The sequence below is a fragment of the Prionailurus viverrinus genome, chromosome D4, assembly GCF_022837055.1.
Source record: "Prionailurus viverrinus isolate Anna chromosome D4, UM_Priviv_1.0, whole genome shotgun sequence".
NCBI classification, from domain to species: domain Eukaryota; kingdom Metazoa; phylum Chordata; class Mammalia; order Carnivora; family Felidae; genus Prionailurus; species Prionailurus viverrinus.
In genome coordinates this window covers 3672206-3690310 of record NC_062573.1, presented here as the reverse complement: position 1 = coordinate 3690310, position 18105 = coordinate 3672206, and the positions used below count along the sequence as shown (strand labels likewise).

Genomic DNA, 18105 nt, shown 5'->3' with positions numbered 1-18105 from the left:
ACACACACACACACTAAGGATCAAGGACCTTAAGCGAGTTGTCTGGGAACTCATGACCAGTAAATTGTTGAACTACGATTCAAATTCAAACCTTCTAACCCCTAATCTAATGTTCTCTTCTTTGCACCATAAGGGAAAACAATTTAGATTTTGATTCTACGTTAGTAATTTCTTCTCTGTGAGCTCATTCTGCTCCCCAGGTCATGGGATGCAATTGACCTCCAACAAAGCTATGACCAAAGCTCTAGTCAAAGGCATAACTCAATTCCTCTGAACAAGGTTTTCAGTCAAGGAGCACAGTGTCCCATCACACATTCTTGTTTACACAGAGAAGACTGTATTACATACAGTGACATCTTTGTTCTAATCCATGCCTCTGTGTTCATTTATACGCCAGACAAAATTGTGTTCAGGACTTGCAAGGCCAATCAGCAATTCCTTGTTTTAACACCGGTATGTTTGTTTTTTTTTTAACCAACTGGCATACCTGGTTTCCAAATTTAGGTTTAAGAATCGATCTGTGAGTTGGAAGATGTTGGGGGTATCCACAGGTCTAGACTGTTAAGGCTGAGTGTTTCCTTTGGGGAGGATATCTTAATGATACCACTATATCAACTTTTTAAATTTTTATTTATTTTTGAGAGTGAGAAAGAGTGCACACACGCGAGCACATGTGGGAGAGGGGCAGAGAGAGAGAGAGAGAGAGAGAGACAGAGAGAGAGACAGAGAGAGAGACAGAGAATCCAAGCAGGCTCTGCACTGTCAGCACAGAACTCGACATGGGGCTCAGTCTCACTAACCGTTGCTTAATTGACTGAGCCACCCAGGCATCCCAACTCTTTTGTTTACTGAAGAGGGAGAAAAGCTTTTTTTGAATGAGAGATTGAGAAAAAATGCACAAGAGTGCTTGATTAGGTAGAAGGTGGACATTCCCTTTATCTCTGCATCCTGCTCCCATCGCTAGCCCTGTACCTAGAATGGTGTGGGCACACAGAAAGCACTTAGTACATTGTTCCATTCCTAAGGATGGTTTATGAATTTGAATAACTTTGAATAATCACCCTTAGTTTGAATTTAGAAATGCCAAGCCAAATAAAGCTACGGAATGCTGTCTTCTCCTCCTGTGAACCAGCTCCAGGGGAAGTATACAAAATCTTACACTTAGAAATACATTTATTTTCCACTGGCCCCTTGCGCATAGAAAAAAAAGGTTGTCAAGTTTTAAAGTCCTCTAAGGTGTTGCTGCCTTGTCCCTCCAAAGGTCTGTGACTATTTTGCAGGTATGATGTTACCCTAAGGAGTTCTACAGATGTGGATTTCTCAGAGAACCAAGAAGATGAGTGCAAGAAGCCAGGAACTGCGTCCTTCCTACATCATTAGAGTATTCTCCTGTGTCACCTCCAGAGAAGAGGCTATCAGAGCTTCCCTGTAAGTTTTGGGATCCTTACTCCTACACCAAGGAAAAACTTCTCTGAGGCAGCACTTCCCAAATTACAACCCATTGTATTAACATAAGCTATTGCTTATCTGCCAAAGTTTTGTTTTTCGCATTTATGAGCCAAGAAAATAGGTGCTAATGAGGTTGTTTTGAGGATTTAGTGAAATCTATTATTCTTAAAATCTTTCCTTTTTCTCTTTACACTACTCCTGGAAGATCTTAGAAGATCACACACAAAAAGACAAAAACAAAACAAAAAAAGTAAACACAAATACCTTCCCCCTTACCAATCCCTGGTCTAACCCACTAGCAATTATAAAGGTGAAGATGTGTCGGGGCGCCTGGGTGGCTCAGCCGGTTAAGCTGAGACTTCGGCTCAGGTCACGATCTCACGGTTCATGAGCTCAAGCCCCGAGTCAGGCTCTGTGCTGACAGCTCGGAGCCTGGAGCCTGCTTCGGATTATCTGTCTTCCTCTCTCTCCGCCCCTCTCCTGCTCATGATCTGTGTCTCCAAAATAAATAAAAACTAAAAAAAAAAAAAAGTTTTTTTTAATAAAAAGGTGAAGACGTGTATTTTTGTTCCTAGCAGGCCTGACAATTAAGATCTTAGAAAACGGTAACTTTTTAGGTCAGGTTATACTGAACTTTGATAGTCAAAAAGAACTAATTAGAAATATACTCATCTATTTTAGTGTTTAAAATTTTGGTATATCATTTAAATAGCTGATTTTCTGGATTCTGGGGAAAGGACAGCAGCATAGTTTCAGCTACTCAGGTACATTCCAAAAACAGACAGAAACATTAGATAACAAAACCAAAACCCCAAACAACATCTTCAGCAAAAGTAAGTGTTATGTCACTTCAAAATTCATATTTGAAGTCCTAACCCCCAGTACCTCGGAATGTGCATTTTGACATGGGACCTTTAAACAAATATAGTAATTAAACTGAAACAAGGCCTTTTGGGTGGGCACTAATATATCTGACTTGTGTCCTGTAAGGAGGAGATAAGGACACACACAGAGACACCAGGGATGCGCACGTATGGAGGGATGACTAGATTTAGGTACACAGTGAGAAAACAGCCATCTCCAAGCCAAGGAGTGAGGCCTCAGAAAGAGCCAACCTTGCTAGTACCTTGATCTGGGACTTTTAGCCTCCAGAACGGTGAGATAATAAATTTCTGTTGTTTAAGCAACCCAATCTGTGATATGTTGTTATGATAGTCCTAGCAAACTAACAGAGTAAGTAATAAAGTATCCTTCAAATCCCCAAGTACAGCTGGGTAGGGACAAATCACCAACAGCCAAAAGACCTGCAGGCTATTGGCATCTGTACAGGAAGAGACAGAAGAAACAAACAGGGACATCTGATGGACCTGTGAAGAAGAGAACCCCAAAACAGCCAGTATATATTCTCCAGAAAGCACAGTGGATCATTTTGTGAACAGAAGCTAAAAGTGGGAGGAATTGTGCCTGAGTCAATAGCCATACATGGGTACTGAGTACCTGAAAAGTGGCTCATCTGAACCCAAATGTATGTTAAGTTTATATAAAATATTCAGGGGGTACCTTAGTGGCTCAGTTGGTTGAGCATCTGCCTTCAGCTCAGATCATGATCTTGTGATTCATGAGTTTAGGCCCCTCATGAGGCTGTCTGCTGTCAGCATGGAGCCTGCTTTGGGTCCTCTGTTCTCTCCTCCCTTCTCTCTGCTCCTTCCCCACTCATGTTCTCTCTCTCTCTCTCTCTCTCTCTCTCTCTCTCTCTCAAAAATAAAAAAATAAGCATTAAAAAAGTTAATAAAATATTCAGTGTACTTCAAGGACTAAGTATGAAAAAAAAGAATGTAAAAGATCTCAATAATTTTTCTATATTGATGACATGTTGAAATAAAGTATTTTAGATATATTAGATCAAACAAATTATTAACATTAATTTCATTTTTGCCTTTTTACATTTTTTAAGATCTGGCTACTAGACAATTAAAATCACATTTGTGGTTCGTATTAAATTTTTATTAGTCCACACTTCTCTACATCATGTGACCAAGATATCCACTGCACTCTGGTGGCAGTCTACCTCAAATGCATGTGCAATTCTTTTGAGCAATAAGCCACAGAAAACCAAAATATTTATTACAAGCTTGTACAGCTACTTTAAGCATCATCTTTGAAATAACATATACTCTACTATGTTTTTAAACTTTTTAAAAATGTTTTTATTTATTTTTGAAAGACAGAGAGAGACAGAGGATGGGTGCGGGAGGGGCAGAGGGAGAGGGAGACACAGAATCTGAAGCAGGCTCCAGGGTCCGAGCTGTCAGCACAGAGCTGACACAGAGCCCAAAGTGGGGCTCGAACTCACGAACCGTGAGATCATGACCTGAGCCAAAGTTGGATGCTCAACTGACTGAGCCACCCAGGCGCCCCACAGATACCCTACTATTACCGGTGTGCAGAGTTTGCCTCAAGGAAGGTATGAATTTTTTGAGGAAAGAAGAGAAGGAAGAGGGAGGGGCAGAAAAAGAAGGAAGAAAGAGGAAGGAAGGGTTGCAGGAGGGGAGGAAAGGGACAAGGGAACAGACCGTTCATCTCCCAGTTACCCTTTCCTACTTAGGAACCAGGGCATCCTAAAAATAGGCTCTTCGAGGAAGTATTGTGGGGGATTTCTTCTTTAATTTGAAATATTAGAAGGCTATTTAATCAACACAATTTCTGCAGTTATTTTTATGTAAGACCATTATATACTTCACTTTGGCACACTTCTCTGTCAATGTATATTTGTGGCCTCCAGTGCTTATTTTGGCTATGTGTATTTGCTCTTCCAGAGTCAAATAATCAGTGATTTGGAGGCCTCTGCTGTCTCAAAGCACCAAAAGTCATGGATATCACTGGCAGGGACAGCTGTGTATCTCAAATACATGTCTCAAGATGCTGTCTTATATAATCCCAGCAAGTATTCCATTCTGCTCCGGCAGTCTTAGTCACCATGGTAACTGGAACCCTGCAAGCACTGGGGCTTTTGATCATTTTCTGACAGTATTCAAAGATATTTCTAACATTATTCTCACTTCATTACTACTGTAACTACATGCAAGAGCTATTAAAGGAAAAACACCATTCATTTTATCTATTTCTCACTCTCTTGGTCTATGTTTTCTTACACAGTGAGTGGAAACAGCTTATTTATTATGCACATAATATAAGGAGATATTTTCAGGCAAGAAAAACACTTCGTTAAGATATTCACATCTAGGGGCACCTGGGTGGCTCAGTCAGCTAAGCATCTGACTTCAGCTCAGGTCATGATCTCGTGGTTCGTGAGTTCGAGCCTCCCACAGGGCTTGCTCCTGTCAAAGCAGAGCCCGCTTCGGATCATCTGTCCTCCTCTCTCTCTCTCTCTCTCTCTCTGCCCCTCCCCCACTCACGCTTTCTCTCAAAAATAAAATGAACGTTATAAAAAATATTCATGCCTAGGAAAATTAAAAGGTTCTGAGAACTTAGATGAACGACGTAATATAAGGTGGAAAGACACACCTTCAAGGGCAAAAAGGGAATTTATTACATCTAAGTAAGACATTATATAGAAACTCTGAAGCCTTTCATGAACTGAAATGCACTTTTTTGCTCTGCTCATAAGGAGTTTAAAAGTCCAAGTGAGAGGGAACACAGGGGGTTGCTGAGGTGCTAAATGTTCTGTTGGTTTCTTTTTTTTTATGTTTACTTATCTATTTTGAGAGAAAAAGAGAGGGCGAGCAAGTAGGGGAGGGGCAGAGAGAGGGAGAGAGAGAATCTCAAGCAGGCTTTGCACTGTCAGCACAGAGCCCCATGCAGGACTTGATCCCATGACCTTGAGATCATGACCTGAGCCAAAATCAAGAGTCAGACACTCAACCGTCTGAGCCACCCAGGCGCCCCATATGTTCTATTTCTTTATCCAAGTACAAGCCACATGGATATGCTCCATTTGTAAAAAAATACATTCATAATCTTTGTACTTTTCTGCAAGTCTATTACACTGCATTGTAAGTTTAATAATTAGTTTGTGAACTCAAGAAAAATAGAGAAAGCATGAAGGAAAGCTAGTCAAAATTGATAAACACTAACAGTGAGAGGAATGTCGGGAAGGAAGGGCCCCATATTAAAGGCTATGCTACTCTAGCTGGGTCCCCACTTTCCCATTTCCCCAAGTCCCAAAACTGGTCCAGACCACCATCAATGTATTTCTTCTTCTCTATAAGCACTATGATCCTGTTTTCTATTCAGACCAACATAGATATAAAGAGGGAAAACGACCAAAAAAAATTTCTTTTCATTTTTCCCAAAGAAATCCTCTCTATTTCAAAAGAAATGCACTAAAACTGTATCACCCCTTGAAAAGCAGAGAGGTTTTTAATTCGCGTAACTCAAAGAGCTACTTTGGAGAGGGAATGGGAGAGCAGGGTGGAGAAGAATGCCACACACCCACAGCCACCACCATGGGGAACTCAAACACAACCTACAGAACTGATAAATAGAGGCCTCTCCAACCAAGGCCTAATACTGAACAAAGCATTTTCATTTAGATAAACAAGCAGAGAAAATACACACCCCCATATGTACCAGACATTTTGAGAAAATCAACCCCCAAATATATTTGGTCTCTGGTTAGGGACCAAACTGGGCGGTAAAAGCAAACAGTCCCCGCTAAGAGCTACTAGGGTATACAGAACATCGATTTAATATAGAATTTTTGATAAATCAAGATCATGAAGAACATACTGTTTTTGTAATTCGCTCTTTTTCATTTATCCACCAAATCTTTTTAATAATTCTATATCATTCTGTTTGTGTGTGTGTATGCGTGTAAAACAGATGTTCTTAAAAAGTGAAAAAAAGGAAAAGAATCAAAGTACTAATCTCTCAGGAAACTTCACACTTGCACTGCCATTAGCTACATCTCTCTCAAACAGCAACCCAAAAGCATTCAGAGAATATATATACTTTACTCACCATATTTTTTTTTTTTTTTTTTTTAAACATTTATTTATTTTTGAGACAGAGAGAGACAAAGCATGAATGGGGGAGGGGCAGAGAGAGAGGGAGACACAGAATCGGAAGCAGCCTCCGGGCTCCGGGCCGTCAGCCCAGAGCCCGACGCGGGGCTCGAACTCACGGACCGCGAGATCGTGACCTGAGCTGAAGTCGGACGCTTAACCGACTGAGCCACCCAGGCGCCCCTTTACTCACCATATTTATTACAGAAATAATTAAGGCTGTTTAAAATAAAGAGGGCCCTTGGGGCGCCTGGGTGGCGCAGTCGGTTAAGCGTCCGACTTCAGCCAGGTCACGATCTCACGGTCCGTGAGTTCGAGCCCCGCGTCGGGCTCTGGGCTGATGGCTCAGAGCCTGGAGCCTGTTTCCGATTCTGTGTCTCCCTCTCTCTCTGCCCCTCCCCCGTTCATGCTCTGTCTCTCTCTGTCCCAAAAAAATAAATAAACGTTGAAAAAAATAAATAAATAAAATAAAGAGGGCCCTGGGCGCACCTGGGTAGCTCAGTCGGGTAAGTGTTCAACTCTTGATTTCAGCTCAGGTCATGATCTCACAGTTCATGGGATCGAGCCCTGCATCAGGCTCTGTGCTGACACTGTAGAGCCTGCTTATGATTCTCTCTCTCTCTCTCTCTCTCTCTCTCTCTCTCTCTCTCTCCGTCTCTATCCCTCCCCTGATTGTGCGCTCTAAGTAAATAAATATTAAAAAAAAAAATCAAAAAAAATTTTTTTTAAAGAGGGCCCTGTACACAAAACACTGAAAATAAATCCCTGATGAATTTGCTTATCCATTCCTCTAGGCCAAAATGTATTATTAGTATTTTCAAATTTTATTTTATTTTATTTTATTTTATTTTATTTTATTTTATTTTATTTTATTTTTAAATATTAATTTAAATGATTGATTTCTTTTTGGGAGAGTGCAAGCAGGGGAGGTGCAGAGAGAGGGGGGCAGAGGATCAGAAGCAGGCTCTGCACTGACAGGCTGACAGCAGGGAGCCTGATGTGGGGCTTGAACCCATCAACTGCAAGATCATGACCTGAGCTGATGTTGGACGCTCAACCGACTGAGCCACCCAGGCACCCCACGATTCTCAAATTTTAAAAATAGCACTTTGGGGAAGTACTACTCCACATCTGGGAGGCAATCAATATATTAGTATAGAAAATACTGCTTTCAGGGGTGTTTGGGCGGCTCAGTAGGTTGTGTCCAACTCTTGATTTCGGCTCAGGTCATTATCTTGCAGTTCATGGGATCAAGCTCTGCACTGGGCTCTGCTTGAGATTCTCTCTCTCCCTCTCTGCCCTTTCCCCGCTTGCACGTGTGTGGGCGTTCTCTCTCTAAATAAATAAATAAACATAAAAGAAAGAAAGAAAGAAAGCAAGCAAGCAAGCAAGCAAGCTGTGGCCACAGTGCCAGACTGATATAATGTAAGTTAAGAAAAAAAAATAGTGCTTTCTGGGTAGTAATTTATGGTATCTGCAAGTTACACATGTATACTGACAAAATTATTGACTTAACAAATGAAGAAGGGAAATTTCAAACTGGTGAAATTATGTACTGAATATTTCAGAAAACAAAGTCAAAAGGATTAATTCTTTATTTCTTTTTAAATGTTTATTTTTGGGAGAGAGAGACAGAGCACAAGCAGGGGAGGGGCAGAGAGAGAGCGAGACACAGAATCGGAAGCAGGCTCCAGGCTCTGAGCTGTCAGCACAGAGCCCAAAGTGGGGCTCGAACTCATGAACCACGAGATCATGACCTGAGCTGAAGTTGGAGCCACCCAGGTGCCCAGAAGGATTAATTCTTGGACCCGATACAGTTTCAAGAGCTCAAGAACTAAACTGAAATAGGTATCACAAGCATATTATAATAAATTTCTGTAACAATAAATAAACAGTCCTAAAGATTAGATCTCATGTAACCTCTCCATGTATTAGGTTTTCCTACCATCCCCACAGACACAATTTTACTCTGCAATTACTTTAAAACTAAATGAAATCAAAAATTCAAAAATAAAAATAAAATCAGTGTGATCATTAAAATGGCACTTTAAAAAAAGATCAAAATGAGACACATTTGAGCTGTTAAATTGATCTGCACAACCAATTTAAATTTAAAATTTGCACATTTAAAAAGAGGGTAAGATAAAACAATCAACTCTAGTTACGTGTCTTGTACTATATACTGTCATCGTGTGGCTTAAAGATGAAGACATACTTTAAAGCGATTTACAAACTGTAGAATGCTGTGTGGAAATGTGTTACTGTTACTGTTGTTGTAGTTACAGAGTGATTTTAGCCAGATGGAGAGTCTCTAGCAAGAGATTACTTGAGCTTTAAGGATTCATTTATGATCCAGAATCAGATTAGGAAAATAATTCCTTTTTAAGAAGGGGGATGCCACTACATTCAATATGCTTCTCAAACATACTCAGTGAAAGACATAGTCATACTATACTCATTCTTATATTCAAATAAGAATATATAGAGAAGCTAGTAAACTTTGGGTCAAAACGTAGTATCTAGGGCTTTTTATTAAGCAGTATAGCAAAAAATGCTGATATGAAATGACAAGATGACATACATCCCATAAAGAGTAAATGAATACAAAAAAAGAGTATGTCTGGCATATGGTGGACAAATTTCAGAGACATTTTCTGAAAACGAAATGATATAAAAGAGAACAGAGATGAAAATCAAGAGTAGGTCATTACAGAGGACCTGAGCTGGATGTTCACTCTAGGCATTACAAGTATAAAAAGGAGGGAGGACAAGGGACAAGAAAAAATATGCAAGAAATGCAATAATCGGTTGAAAAAATATGTTTTCTTTTTTAAATTTTATTTATTTATTTTGAGGGATAGAGAGAGAGATCAGAGGGAGGGGCAGAGAGAGAGGGGGGGAGAGAGAGAGAATCTCAAGCAGCCTCCATGCTCATCAGCGCAGAGCCGAACATAGGAACTCATCTCACAAACCATGAGATCATGACCTGAGCAGAAACCAAGAGTCAGATGGTCAATAAACTGAGCCACCCAGTTGCCTCAGAAAATATTACTTTTTTATTTATTTATTTATTTTTTTTTTTATTTTTTAACGTTTATTTATTATTGAGAGACAGAGAGAGACAGCATGAGCATGGGAGGGGCAGAGAGAGAGGGAGACACAGAATCCGAAGCAGGCTCCAGGCTCTGAGTTGTCAGCACAGAGCCTAAGGCAGGGCTTGAACTCACGAACCGCAAGGTCATGACCTGAGCCAAAGTCGGACACTTAACCAACTGAGCCACCCAGACCCCAGAAAATAATCCTTTAAAAAGTTGCAATTAATCTGATTATTACCAGAAGCTGATCTCAAAGATTCTTCTCTGGCACAAAATAGAAAGCAGCAGAGTACAGAAGTTAAGAAACCTGCCTTTGGAATCCTTCATTTAACAAATGTTTATGAAGCATCTGCAATGGGCCAGACCCTGGCCATTATGTACTAGAGAAACCGTGACAAACAGGGTCCTATTCTTGGGAATATTAGTTTTATGTAGGAAGACATTATAGGCAAATTAATAAGATTGCTCAAGACAGTCATCAGTTTTATTAAAAAATTAAATGAGGGGCGCCTGGGTGGCGCAGTCGGTTAAGCGTCCGACTTCAGCCAGGTCACGATCTCGCGGTCCGTGAGTTCGAGCCCCGCGTCAGGCTCTGGGCTGATGGCTCAGAGCCTGGAGCTTGTTTCCGATTCTGTGTCTCCCTCTCTCTCTGCCCCTCCCCCGTTCATGCTCTGTCTCTCTCTGTCCCAAAAATAAATAAATGTTGAAAAAAAAAATTTTTTTTTTTAAAAATTAAATGAATATAGGGATAAAGTGACTGAAAGTATAACTTTAGATACAGTGGTCATGGAATATTATCAAATGAATATTTGATAATCTTGTAATTATCTTTATAATTGTAAATGTTTTCTTAAAAGATACATTAACTTCAATACCCCAATGTGTAAAATCAGATGTAAATAGGGTATGATGTGGGGGCACCTGGGTGGCTCAGTCGGTTGGGCGCTGACTTCGGCTCAGGTCATGATCTCACAGTTCGTGAGTTCTAGCCCCGCGTCGGGCTCTGTGCTGACAGCTCAGAGCCTGGAGCCCGCTTCAGGTTCTGGGTCTCCCTCTCTCTCTGCTCCTTCCCCACTAGTGCTCTGTCTCTCTCTGTCTCTCAAAAATGAAAACATTAAAAATAAACAAATAAATAAATAAATAGAGTATGATGTGAATACCGTATACAAAACCATCTAACAAAACTGCTCGCCTCAACTTGAAGGGAACAGTTTTCCTCTTTCCTATTGTCTTCTCATCTGAAAATGAAGAGGGTCAAAACAGCATGATCACCTGACCTCTAATACAGGTTATTTATAAAACATTCTATCCATGACTTTCAGAAACTTACCACACACCAGCCATAGGGAAAAAAACACAGAACTAGAGAAAAGTTTAAGGCATCAAGAGTCCACTAACCTTAATCCGTTGAACAGTTGCTTAGATTTATCCAGAAGGTAACAAAAATCTGTAACCGTTTTCCTCTCTCCCTGTGGGATATCATCTTCAGCACCTCCAGAGGACATGATTTCTTTAAGAGCAAATTCAGTCCTGTAAGAAAACATACGTCCATTTATCCGGTAGATAAGAATAAAATGAGGAACATACCTTAATTATATTATTTGATAGCATTTTTTTCAAGATACAGAATTCTTCTGATCACAGTCAAATCATCAAAATAACCTAAGTGCACGATGGTGTGGGAAAACACTCTCATATTGTCAGTAGGAATGCGAGTTGGTACATCATATTGGAAATACTATTTGAATGCCTTTTGACCTACTCCTCTATTTGACCCATTCTGTAAATCCATCCTTGAAAATGATCTGTAAATGTAAAACACTTTATCCATAAAGATATTTATTTCAGTATCATCATGCAGTATTTAAAAACTGGTAACAACCTAAAAGAATCAAAGAGGGCAAATATCAAGTGCTTCTCAGAACACTAACAACTACACTCTACCCTATCACTAACTTACATTTAAGATAAGGTAATTATATGAAGACACCTCAGTGTAAAAGGGATATAAAAACTATACATACACATATATTAAAGCTATCTTTGATTGAAACCAAACTACCTTCATATGTAATCAATCATGTTAATCAGCCATTTTCATTTTTTTATTTTTTATTTTGAGATAGAGAGCACGGAAGTGGGGGAGAGGGGCAGAGAGAGAAAGACAGAATCTTAAGCAGGCTCCGTAATCCCACAACCCTGAGATCATGACCTGAGACAAAATCAAGAGGACCCTCAACTGACTGAGCCACCCAGGGGCCCCTAATCAGCCATTTTAAAAACAGCAAGTTGCTGGGGCACCTGGGTGGCTCAGTTGGTTAAGCATCTGACCTTGGCCCAGGTCATGATCTCCTGGTTTGTGAGCTCAAGCCCTACATCGGGCTATCTGCTGTCAGCACAGAGCCTGCTTCAGATACTCTGTCCCTCTCTCTCTCTGCCCCTCCCCTGCACCATCTTGCTCTGTCTCAAAAGTAAATAAACATTTAAAAAAAAACTCTTTTAAAAAATAAAATGTAAAAACAGCAAGCTGCTGGACAGCATGTGAAGTATGAACCTATACTAAACAAAAAAATTAATTTGTGTTTACATACAGACAGAAATCCCTGGAACAACGTAGGGAAATCTGGTCCTAATGTAGGGTGAAAATGTGAGCAGAGCAGACCAGAGCCAGACACCAGAGATGAGAGTTAGGGTGTGGTGCGGTTATTTCGGTAAATATTTTTCTCTCCAACATTTTACTGAATAGGCAGTTGCAGTTACAGGGCAGAAAGACTGTCGGCAAGCCTGAAACCGTCAAGGGGCTGCAGAGTAACAAGTGGGTGCCATGGGGCCAGCTGGTGGGGATATGCACGGACGGCAGTGGGTGGTCCCTGTATGTGCATGGCTCCCTTTTCCCACCACTGCTTTCTGTACTTTGTGGGCTAGAAGTTTCTAACAGATGGAAACAGACCTTAAAAAGTGCTGAGCCTTAGAAGGGGTTTCACACTGTATAATGACGGTGGGTAAGTCCTCTCCCTGGACCCCTACCACCTCCATTCTCTAAACCCAGGAGAGGCACAAACTAGGCATCAAAGCTGACTGTAGCTTTCTTCACCACACCTCAGATACATCATGAACCAAGGTGACTAATATCCCCAGGACACAGGAGAAAAGACAGAAAATAAATGTTTAAAAATAAACAAACTGGGGCACCTGGCTAGCTCAGTCGGTAAAGCATGCGTCTCTTGATCTTGGGGTTGCAAGTTCGAGCCCCTGCTGGGTGTAGAGATTACTTAAAATCAGGGCACCCGGGTGGCTCATGTGCTTAAGCATCTGATTTCAGCTCAGGTCACAATCTCACAGTTTGTGGGATCGAACCCCGTGTCAAGCTCTGCACTGACAGTGTGGAGCCTGCTTCGGATTCTGTGTCTCCCTCTCTCTCTCCCCCTCCCCTGCTCACTCGCGTGTGTGCCCTTTTTCTCTCAAAAATAAACATTAAAAAAAAAAATATATATATATATATATATAATCTTAAAAATAAATAAACTTTCAAACTTAATAAGGAAGGATATTAGAAAAAGAGCAGGAAGGGGGTGCCTGGGTTGCCCAGCTGATTAAGTGTCAGACTCCTGATCTCTTGGCTCAGGTCATGACCTCACAGTTCATGAGATCAAGCACCAGCCATGTAGGGTCCTGCACTGACAGTGCGGAACCTGCTTGGGATTCTCTCTGCCCCTTCCTTGCCCACATGCACATGTGGGCGTGCTCTTTTTCTCTCTCTCAAGATAAATAAATAAACGTTAAAAAACAATAATAAAGCCGGAAGAAAATGTCATAATGAAGCAAATAAGAATACTGGGCATGAAAAATATAATCACTGAAATAAACTGAATGGATAAATGTATTAAAGAGCAGAAAGGAGAGCGCTGAACAAATTAATAAGCTAAAATATCAGGCTTTGCCTGACATCAGGAACAGGTAAAATACATAAAAGAAAAATCAAGAGATATGGAATAGAGAAATGAAGGAAATCAACATCCACATGACAGTATATATAGAAGAGAAAAAATATGCAGAGATGATGAAAAATATTTTCAGGAAGAAACTTCCATTAAGCTTCTCAGACTCAGGGAAAGTACGAGGCCTCAAACCAAAAGGGCTCAAAAAAAAAAAAAAAAAAAAAAGATAAAGATAAAGAAATAACCCCACAGCTAGAAACATTCAGGTGAAACAAGAATTCCCAGGAAGCCCTCGCCCCTTCCTGAGCAATCCAGTCTGACAGCCATTAGGTGGGGCAGAGCATAGTAGGTGTCCACGCACAGGGCACAAACTGTGAAGAGACTATTCACATGCACACAAAGGGCCGGTCTGCACGGGAGGTGGAACCCTGAGTGAGGTGACCCTGAGTATTTCCACATGGAACGGTTCAGAGGCCACAAGAAGAGATTTTTCATATATGGGAGGATTCATCAAATAAGAAAATCAACTGGGGTGCCTGGGTGGCTCAGTCAGTTAAGCATCCGACTTCAGCTCAGGTCATGATCTTGCGGTTTGTGGGTTCGAGCCCCGTGTCGGGCTCTGTGCTGACAGCTCAGAGCCTGAAGCCTGCTTCCAATTCTGCATCTCCCTCTCTCTCTGTCCCTCCCCTGCTCATGCTCTGTCTCTCTCTCTCTGTCTCTCATTAATAATAAATAAACATCAAAAAAGATTAAAAAGGGGCACCTGGATGGCTCAGTCACTTGAGCGTCTGACTTCGGCTGAGGTCACGATCTCATGGTTCGTGGGTTCGAGCCCCGCGTCGGGCTCTGCTGACAGCTCAGGGCCTGGAGTCTGCTTCTGATTCTGTGTCTCCCTCCCCTCAGCTCCTCCCCTGCTCACACTCTGTCTCTCTCTCAAAATAAAGATTAAAAAAAAAAATTTTTTTTTATTTAAAAAAAAATTTTTTTTAAATAAGAAAATCAACTAAGGACAATGGGACCCAGAATTCTCTTTATAAGAGAAGAGAGATACAAATATGAAAAGAGAAAGGTTAGAATAAACCCTGTGGAAGGTCTGGGTGAACTAATGGATCTTTTAGAATATAGACATAGGAGCATCTGGGTGGCTCAGTCATTTGAGAGTCCAGCTTCAGCTCAGGTCGTGATCTCACAGTTCATGGGTTCAAGCTCCATGTCAGGCTCGCTGCTGTTGACACAAAGCCAGTTTCAGATCCTCCCTCCCCTCTCTCTCCGCCCCTCCCCTGCTCACGCTCTCTCAAAAATAAATAAACATTAAAAAAAAGAATACAGACATAAATGTGTATGGGGTATGTATGTCTCTGTGTGTATACATAAGCATACACACATACATACTCCCTAGCTCTGTAAATCTATGTACTGAGAGGGCCTTGGAACAGTGACCACCTCCACTTGGTATGAACATACCTAGTCTCTACATCTCGGCTTGTAATACCATTCTCCGATAAAGGGAACCAGGTACATATATATATATATATATATATATATATATATGTATCTCCAAGGGAACCTATATATAACATACATATAAAACAACATGGATGGGCCTTGAGTGCATTATGGTAAGTGAGATAAGTCAGATAGAGAAAGACAAATACTGTATAATCTCACTTATATGTGGAATCTAAAAAAAAAAAAAAAACAAACTCATAGAAAGAGAGAATAGATTGGTGGTTGCTGGAGGTGCAGGTAGGGTAGAGGAAATGAGTGAAGGTGGTCAAAGGGTACAAACTTTCAGTTCTGGAGATACATATACAGCATGGTGACTACAGTTAACAAGAATGAACTGTGTATCTGAAAGATGCTAAGGGTAAATCTTAAAAGTTCTTATAATAAGAAAAGAATACGTGAGGTGATAAATGTTAACTAAACTTAACTGTGGTAATCATTTCACAATATATACATACCCCTTAAACTAGTACAATGTTATATATCAATGCTCCTCAATAAAACTGGAAAAATAAATTAATAAAATAAAAAAATAAGGGGCACCTGGCTGGCTCAGTCAGTACAGAATTCTACTTTTGATCTTGGGGTCGTGAGTTCAAGCCCCACGGTGAGGGTAGAGTTTACTTAAAAAATAAAATAAAAATAAAAATAAAAATAAATAAAATAAAGCAATTAAGAAAAGAAGGAGGAGGATCCAGCTTGAAAAACCTCCTACTGGCCAAACCGGGGATAATTTCAGCATCAAAACAAATAATGACAATGATGGATTATAACCTATTGAATAAAGTAAGAAACCATGAAGCAATGCTGATATAAATAAATGACTGAGTAAATGGCAAGTGTGGGAGAGTTTCAGAGTACTTCTCCATAAAACACACATAAATTCCAAAATACAGAAGTGATACCTGACAGACTCTACCTTGATCAAATGATCAAAGTGAATATTAATAATTGGACTAATCAAAGTCCTTTACCACTTGGTAAGATACAATGAGAAGTAATGTTCCTGCCAATTCAATTAGATGCTGGATCTTGAATCTAATCATGAGGAAACAAACAAAACCAAATTGGGAGGCTTGCTACAACATAATCTACCTGTAATCTTCAAAAATGCCAAGGTAAAATATGTCAAGAAAATGCCTTTTCCTCCAAAGAAAAGGAAGACTGAGGTGCAAAGCCTGATCCTGAACTGGATCTTTCTGCTGCAAAGGATATAATTGGGACAACTAGAAAACCCTGAATGGAATCTGAGAACTAGAAGGTAGTAATGTATCACTGTTAATAAGAAAAAATGTTAAACTTTACCAGTAATCAACAAAATATAAACCCGTAGAGCCACTCCGGAGAACAGTATGGAGGTTCCTCAGAAAGTTAAAAATAGAACTATCCTACAATCCAGCAATTGCATTATTAGATATTTACCCAAAGGATACAAAAATACAGATTCAAAGGGGTACATGCACCCCAGTGTTTATAGCAACCTTATCAATAGTTAAACTATGGATAGGACCTAACTGTCCACTGACGGAAGAATGGATAAAGAAGATGTGATGTGTGTGTGTGTGTGTATACATATATAATAATGGAATATTACTCAGCCATCAAAAAGAATGAAATCTTGCCATTTGCAACAACACGGATGGAGCTAGAGTGTATTATGCTAAGCAAAATATGTCAGTCAGAGAAAGACAGATACCATGATTTCATTCATATGTGGAATTTAAGAAACAAAACAGATGAACATAGGGGAAGGAGGGAAAAAAAGAGGGAAAGAAACCAGAAGAGGCTCTTAATGATACAGAACAAAATGAGGGTTGATGGAGGGAGGGAGGTGGGGGGTGGCCTAGATGGGTGATGGGCATGAAGGAGGGTACTTGTTATGATGAGCACTGGGTGTTGTACCTAAGTGACGATTCACGGAATTCTACTCCTGAAACCGATATTGAACTGTATCTTAACTAACTAGAATTTAAATAAAAACAAAACCAAAAAACCCAAAATACGAACTTAATACAACAGTTAACCCATTACAGATACAGTACACTAATTATTGCAGTTGACTATGCACTGAAACCAGCATATTTTCTAGGGGCAGAAAAATTCGTTCAGACCCCGAGATTCACCGTATGTGCTGGGGTATATGCGTATTTTATTAGGCCCAGCAATTACACTTTTGAGAATTTATCTTACTTTATCTATTTGGAACATGTGAACTACCATTACTAATAAATTACTCATAACACAGGGAACTGGGGAAGAACTGCTAGCCAGTCAGCCACCACTCTCGCAGTGTGACCTCTTCTCCGCCCATAGCAAAGTATGTGCAAGGCTCTGAACGAATTCTACTCTAATATAACATCACAATTTTACATGTTATTCTCTTTGGCCATTTTGTTCACCTGGCAAATTTATATTCATAGTTCAAGACATTCAAATGACACCTTTTCAGAATAACCTTCCTTGAAAATTCAGTCTCTCCTTGGCACTTATATATAATCAAGACAGTAGAAGCTCCATCAGTGACTCCATTAAAAGTTATACATAAAAAAGCTATATATGTAACATTTGCTTAAAAAAAAAGTTTGCCTCATTCTCTAAACCTATGCTGTAGTCATTTGCCATACGTGGCTACTAAGTACTTGAAACATGGCTACTCTAAATTGAGATGTGTCATAAATGTAAAATACACCAAATTTAGAAGATTAAGTATGAAAAAGCATGTAAAAATCTCATTAATAATTTTTACCTTGTTACATGTTGAAATCATATTTTGGTATTTTAGTTGAATAAAATATACTATTAAAATTAATTTCACCTTTTTAATGTGGCTAGAAAATTTAAAATCACACATGACTCAATTATATTTTTATCAAATAAATATAAAGTTGTCATTATTTGTAGATGATATGAACCTTTCCATAGAAATTTCAAAAGGACCTGCAGATAAGTTATCAGAATTAACCACTGAGTTTTAGCACAGTTGCTGGATATAAGGTGAATATAAAAAGGCCAATAGTATTTCTATATCCCAAAGAACAAATAATTATTACATGAAACTTTAAAAAGATATATCATTTACAATTGCATCAGGTA

At 39.8% G+C, this 18105-nt stretch overlaps 1 protein-coding gene across 9 annotated transcripts in view; it reads right to left on the bottom strand.

Moving 5' to 3' along the window:
- Positions 1-18105, bottom strand: part of SCAI (suppressor of cancer cell invasion) — a 159737-nt gene that overhangs the window by 70751 nt on the left and 70881 nt on the right. For all 9 annotated transcript variants that reach the window (XR_007146359.1, XR_007146358.1, XR_007146357.1 and 6 more), the window contains one exon: positions 10967-11098. Coding sequence is in view for 6 of the 9 variants with exons in the window: in XM_047830469.1 (XP_047686425.1) it covers positions 10967-11098 (132 nt within the window). In the remaining 3 variants the exon portion in view is untranslated. The remainder of the gene's footprint in view (positions 1-10966; positions 11099-18105) is intronic.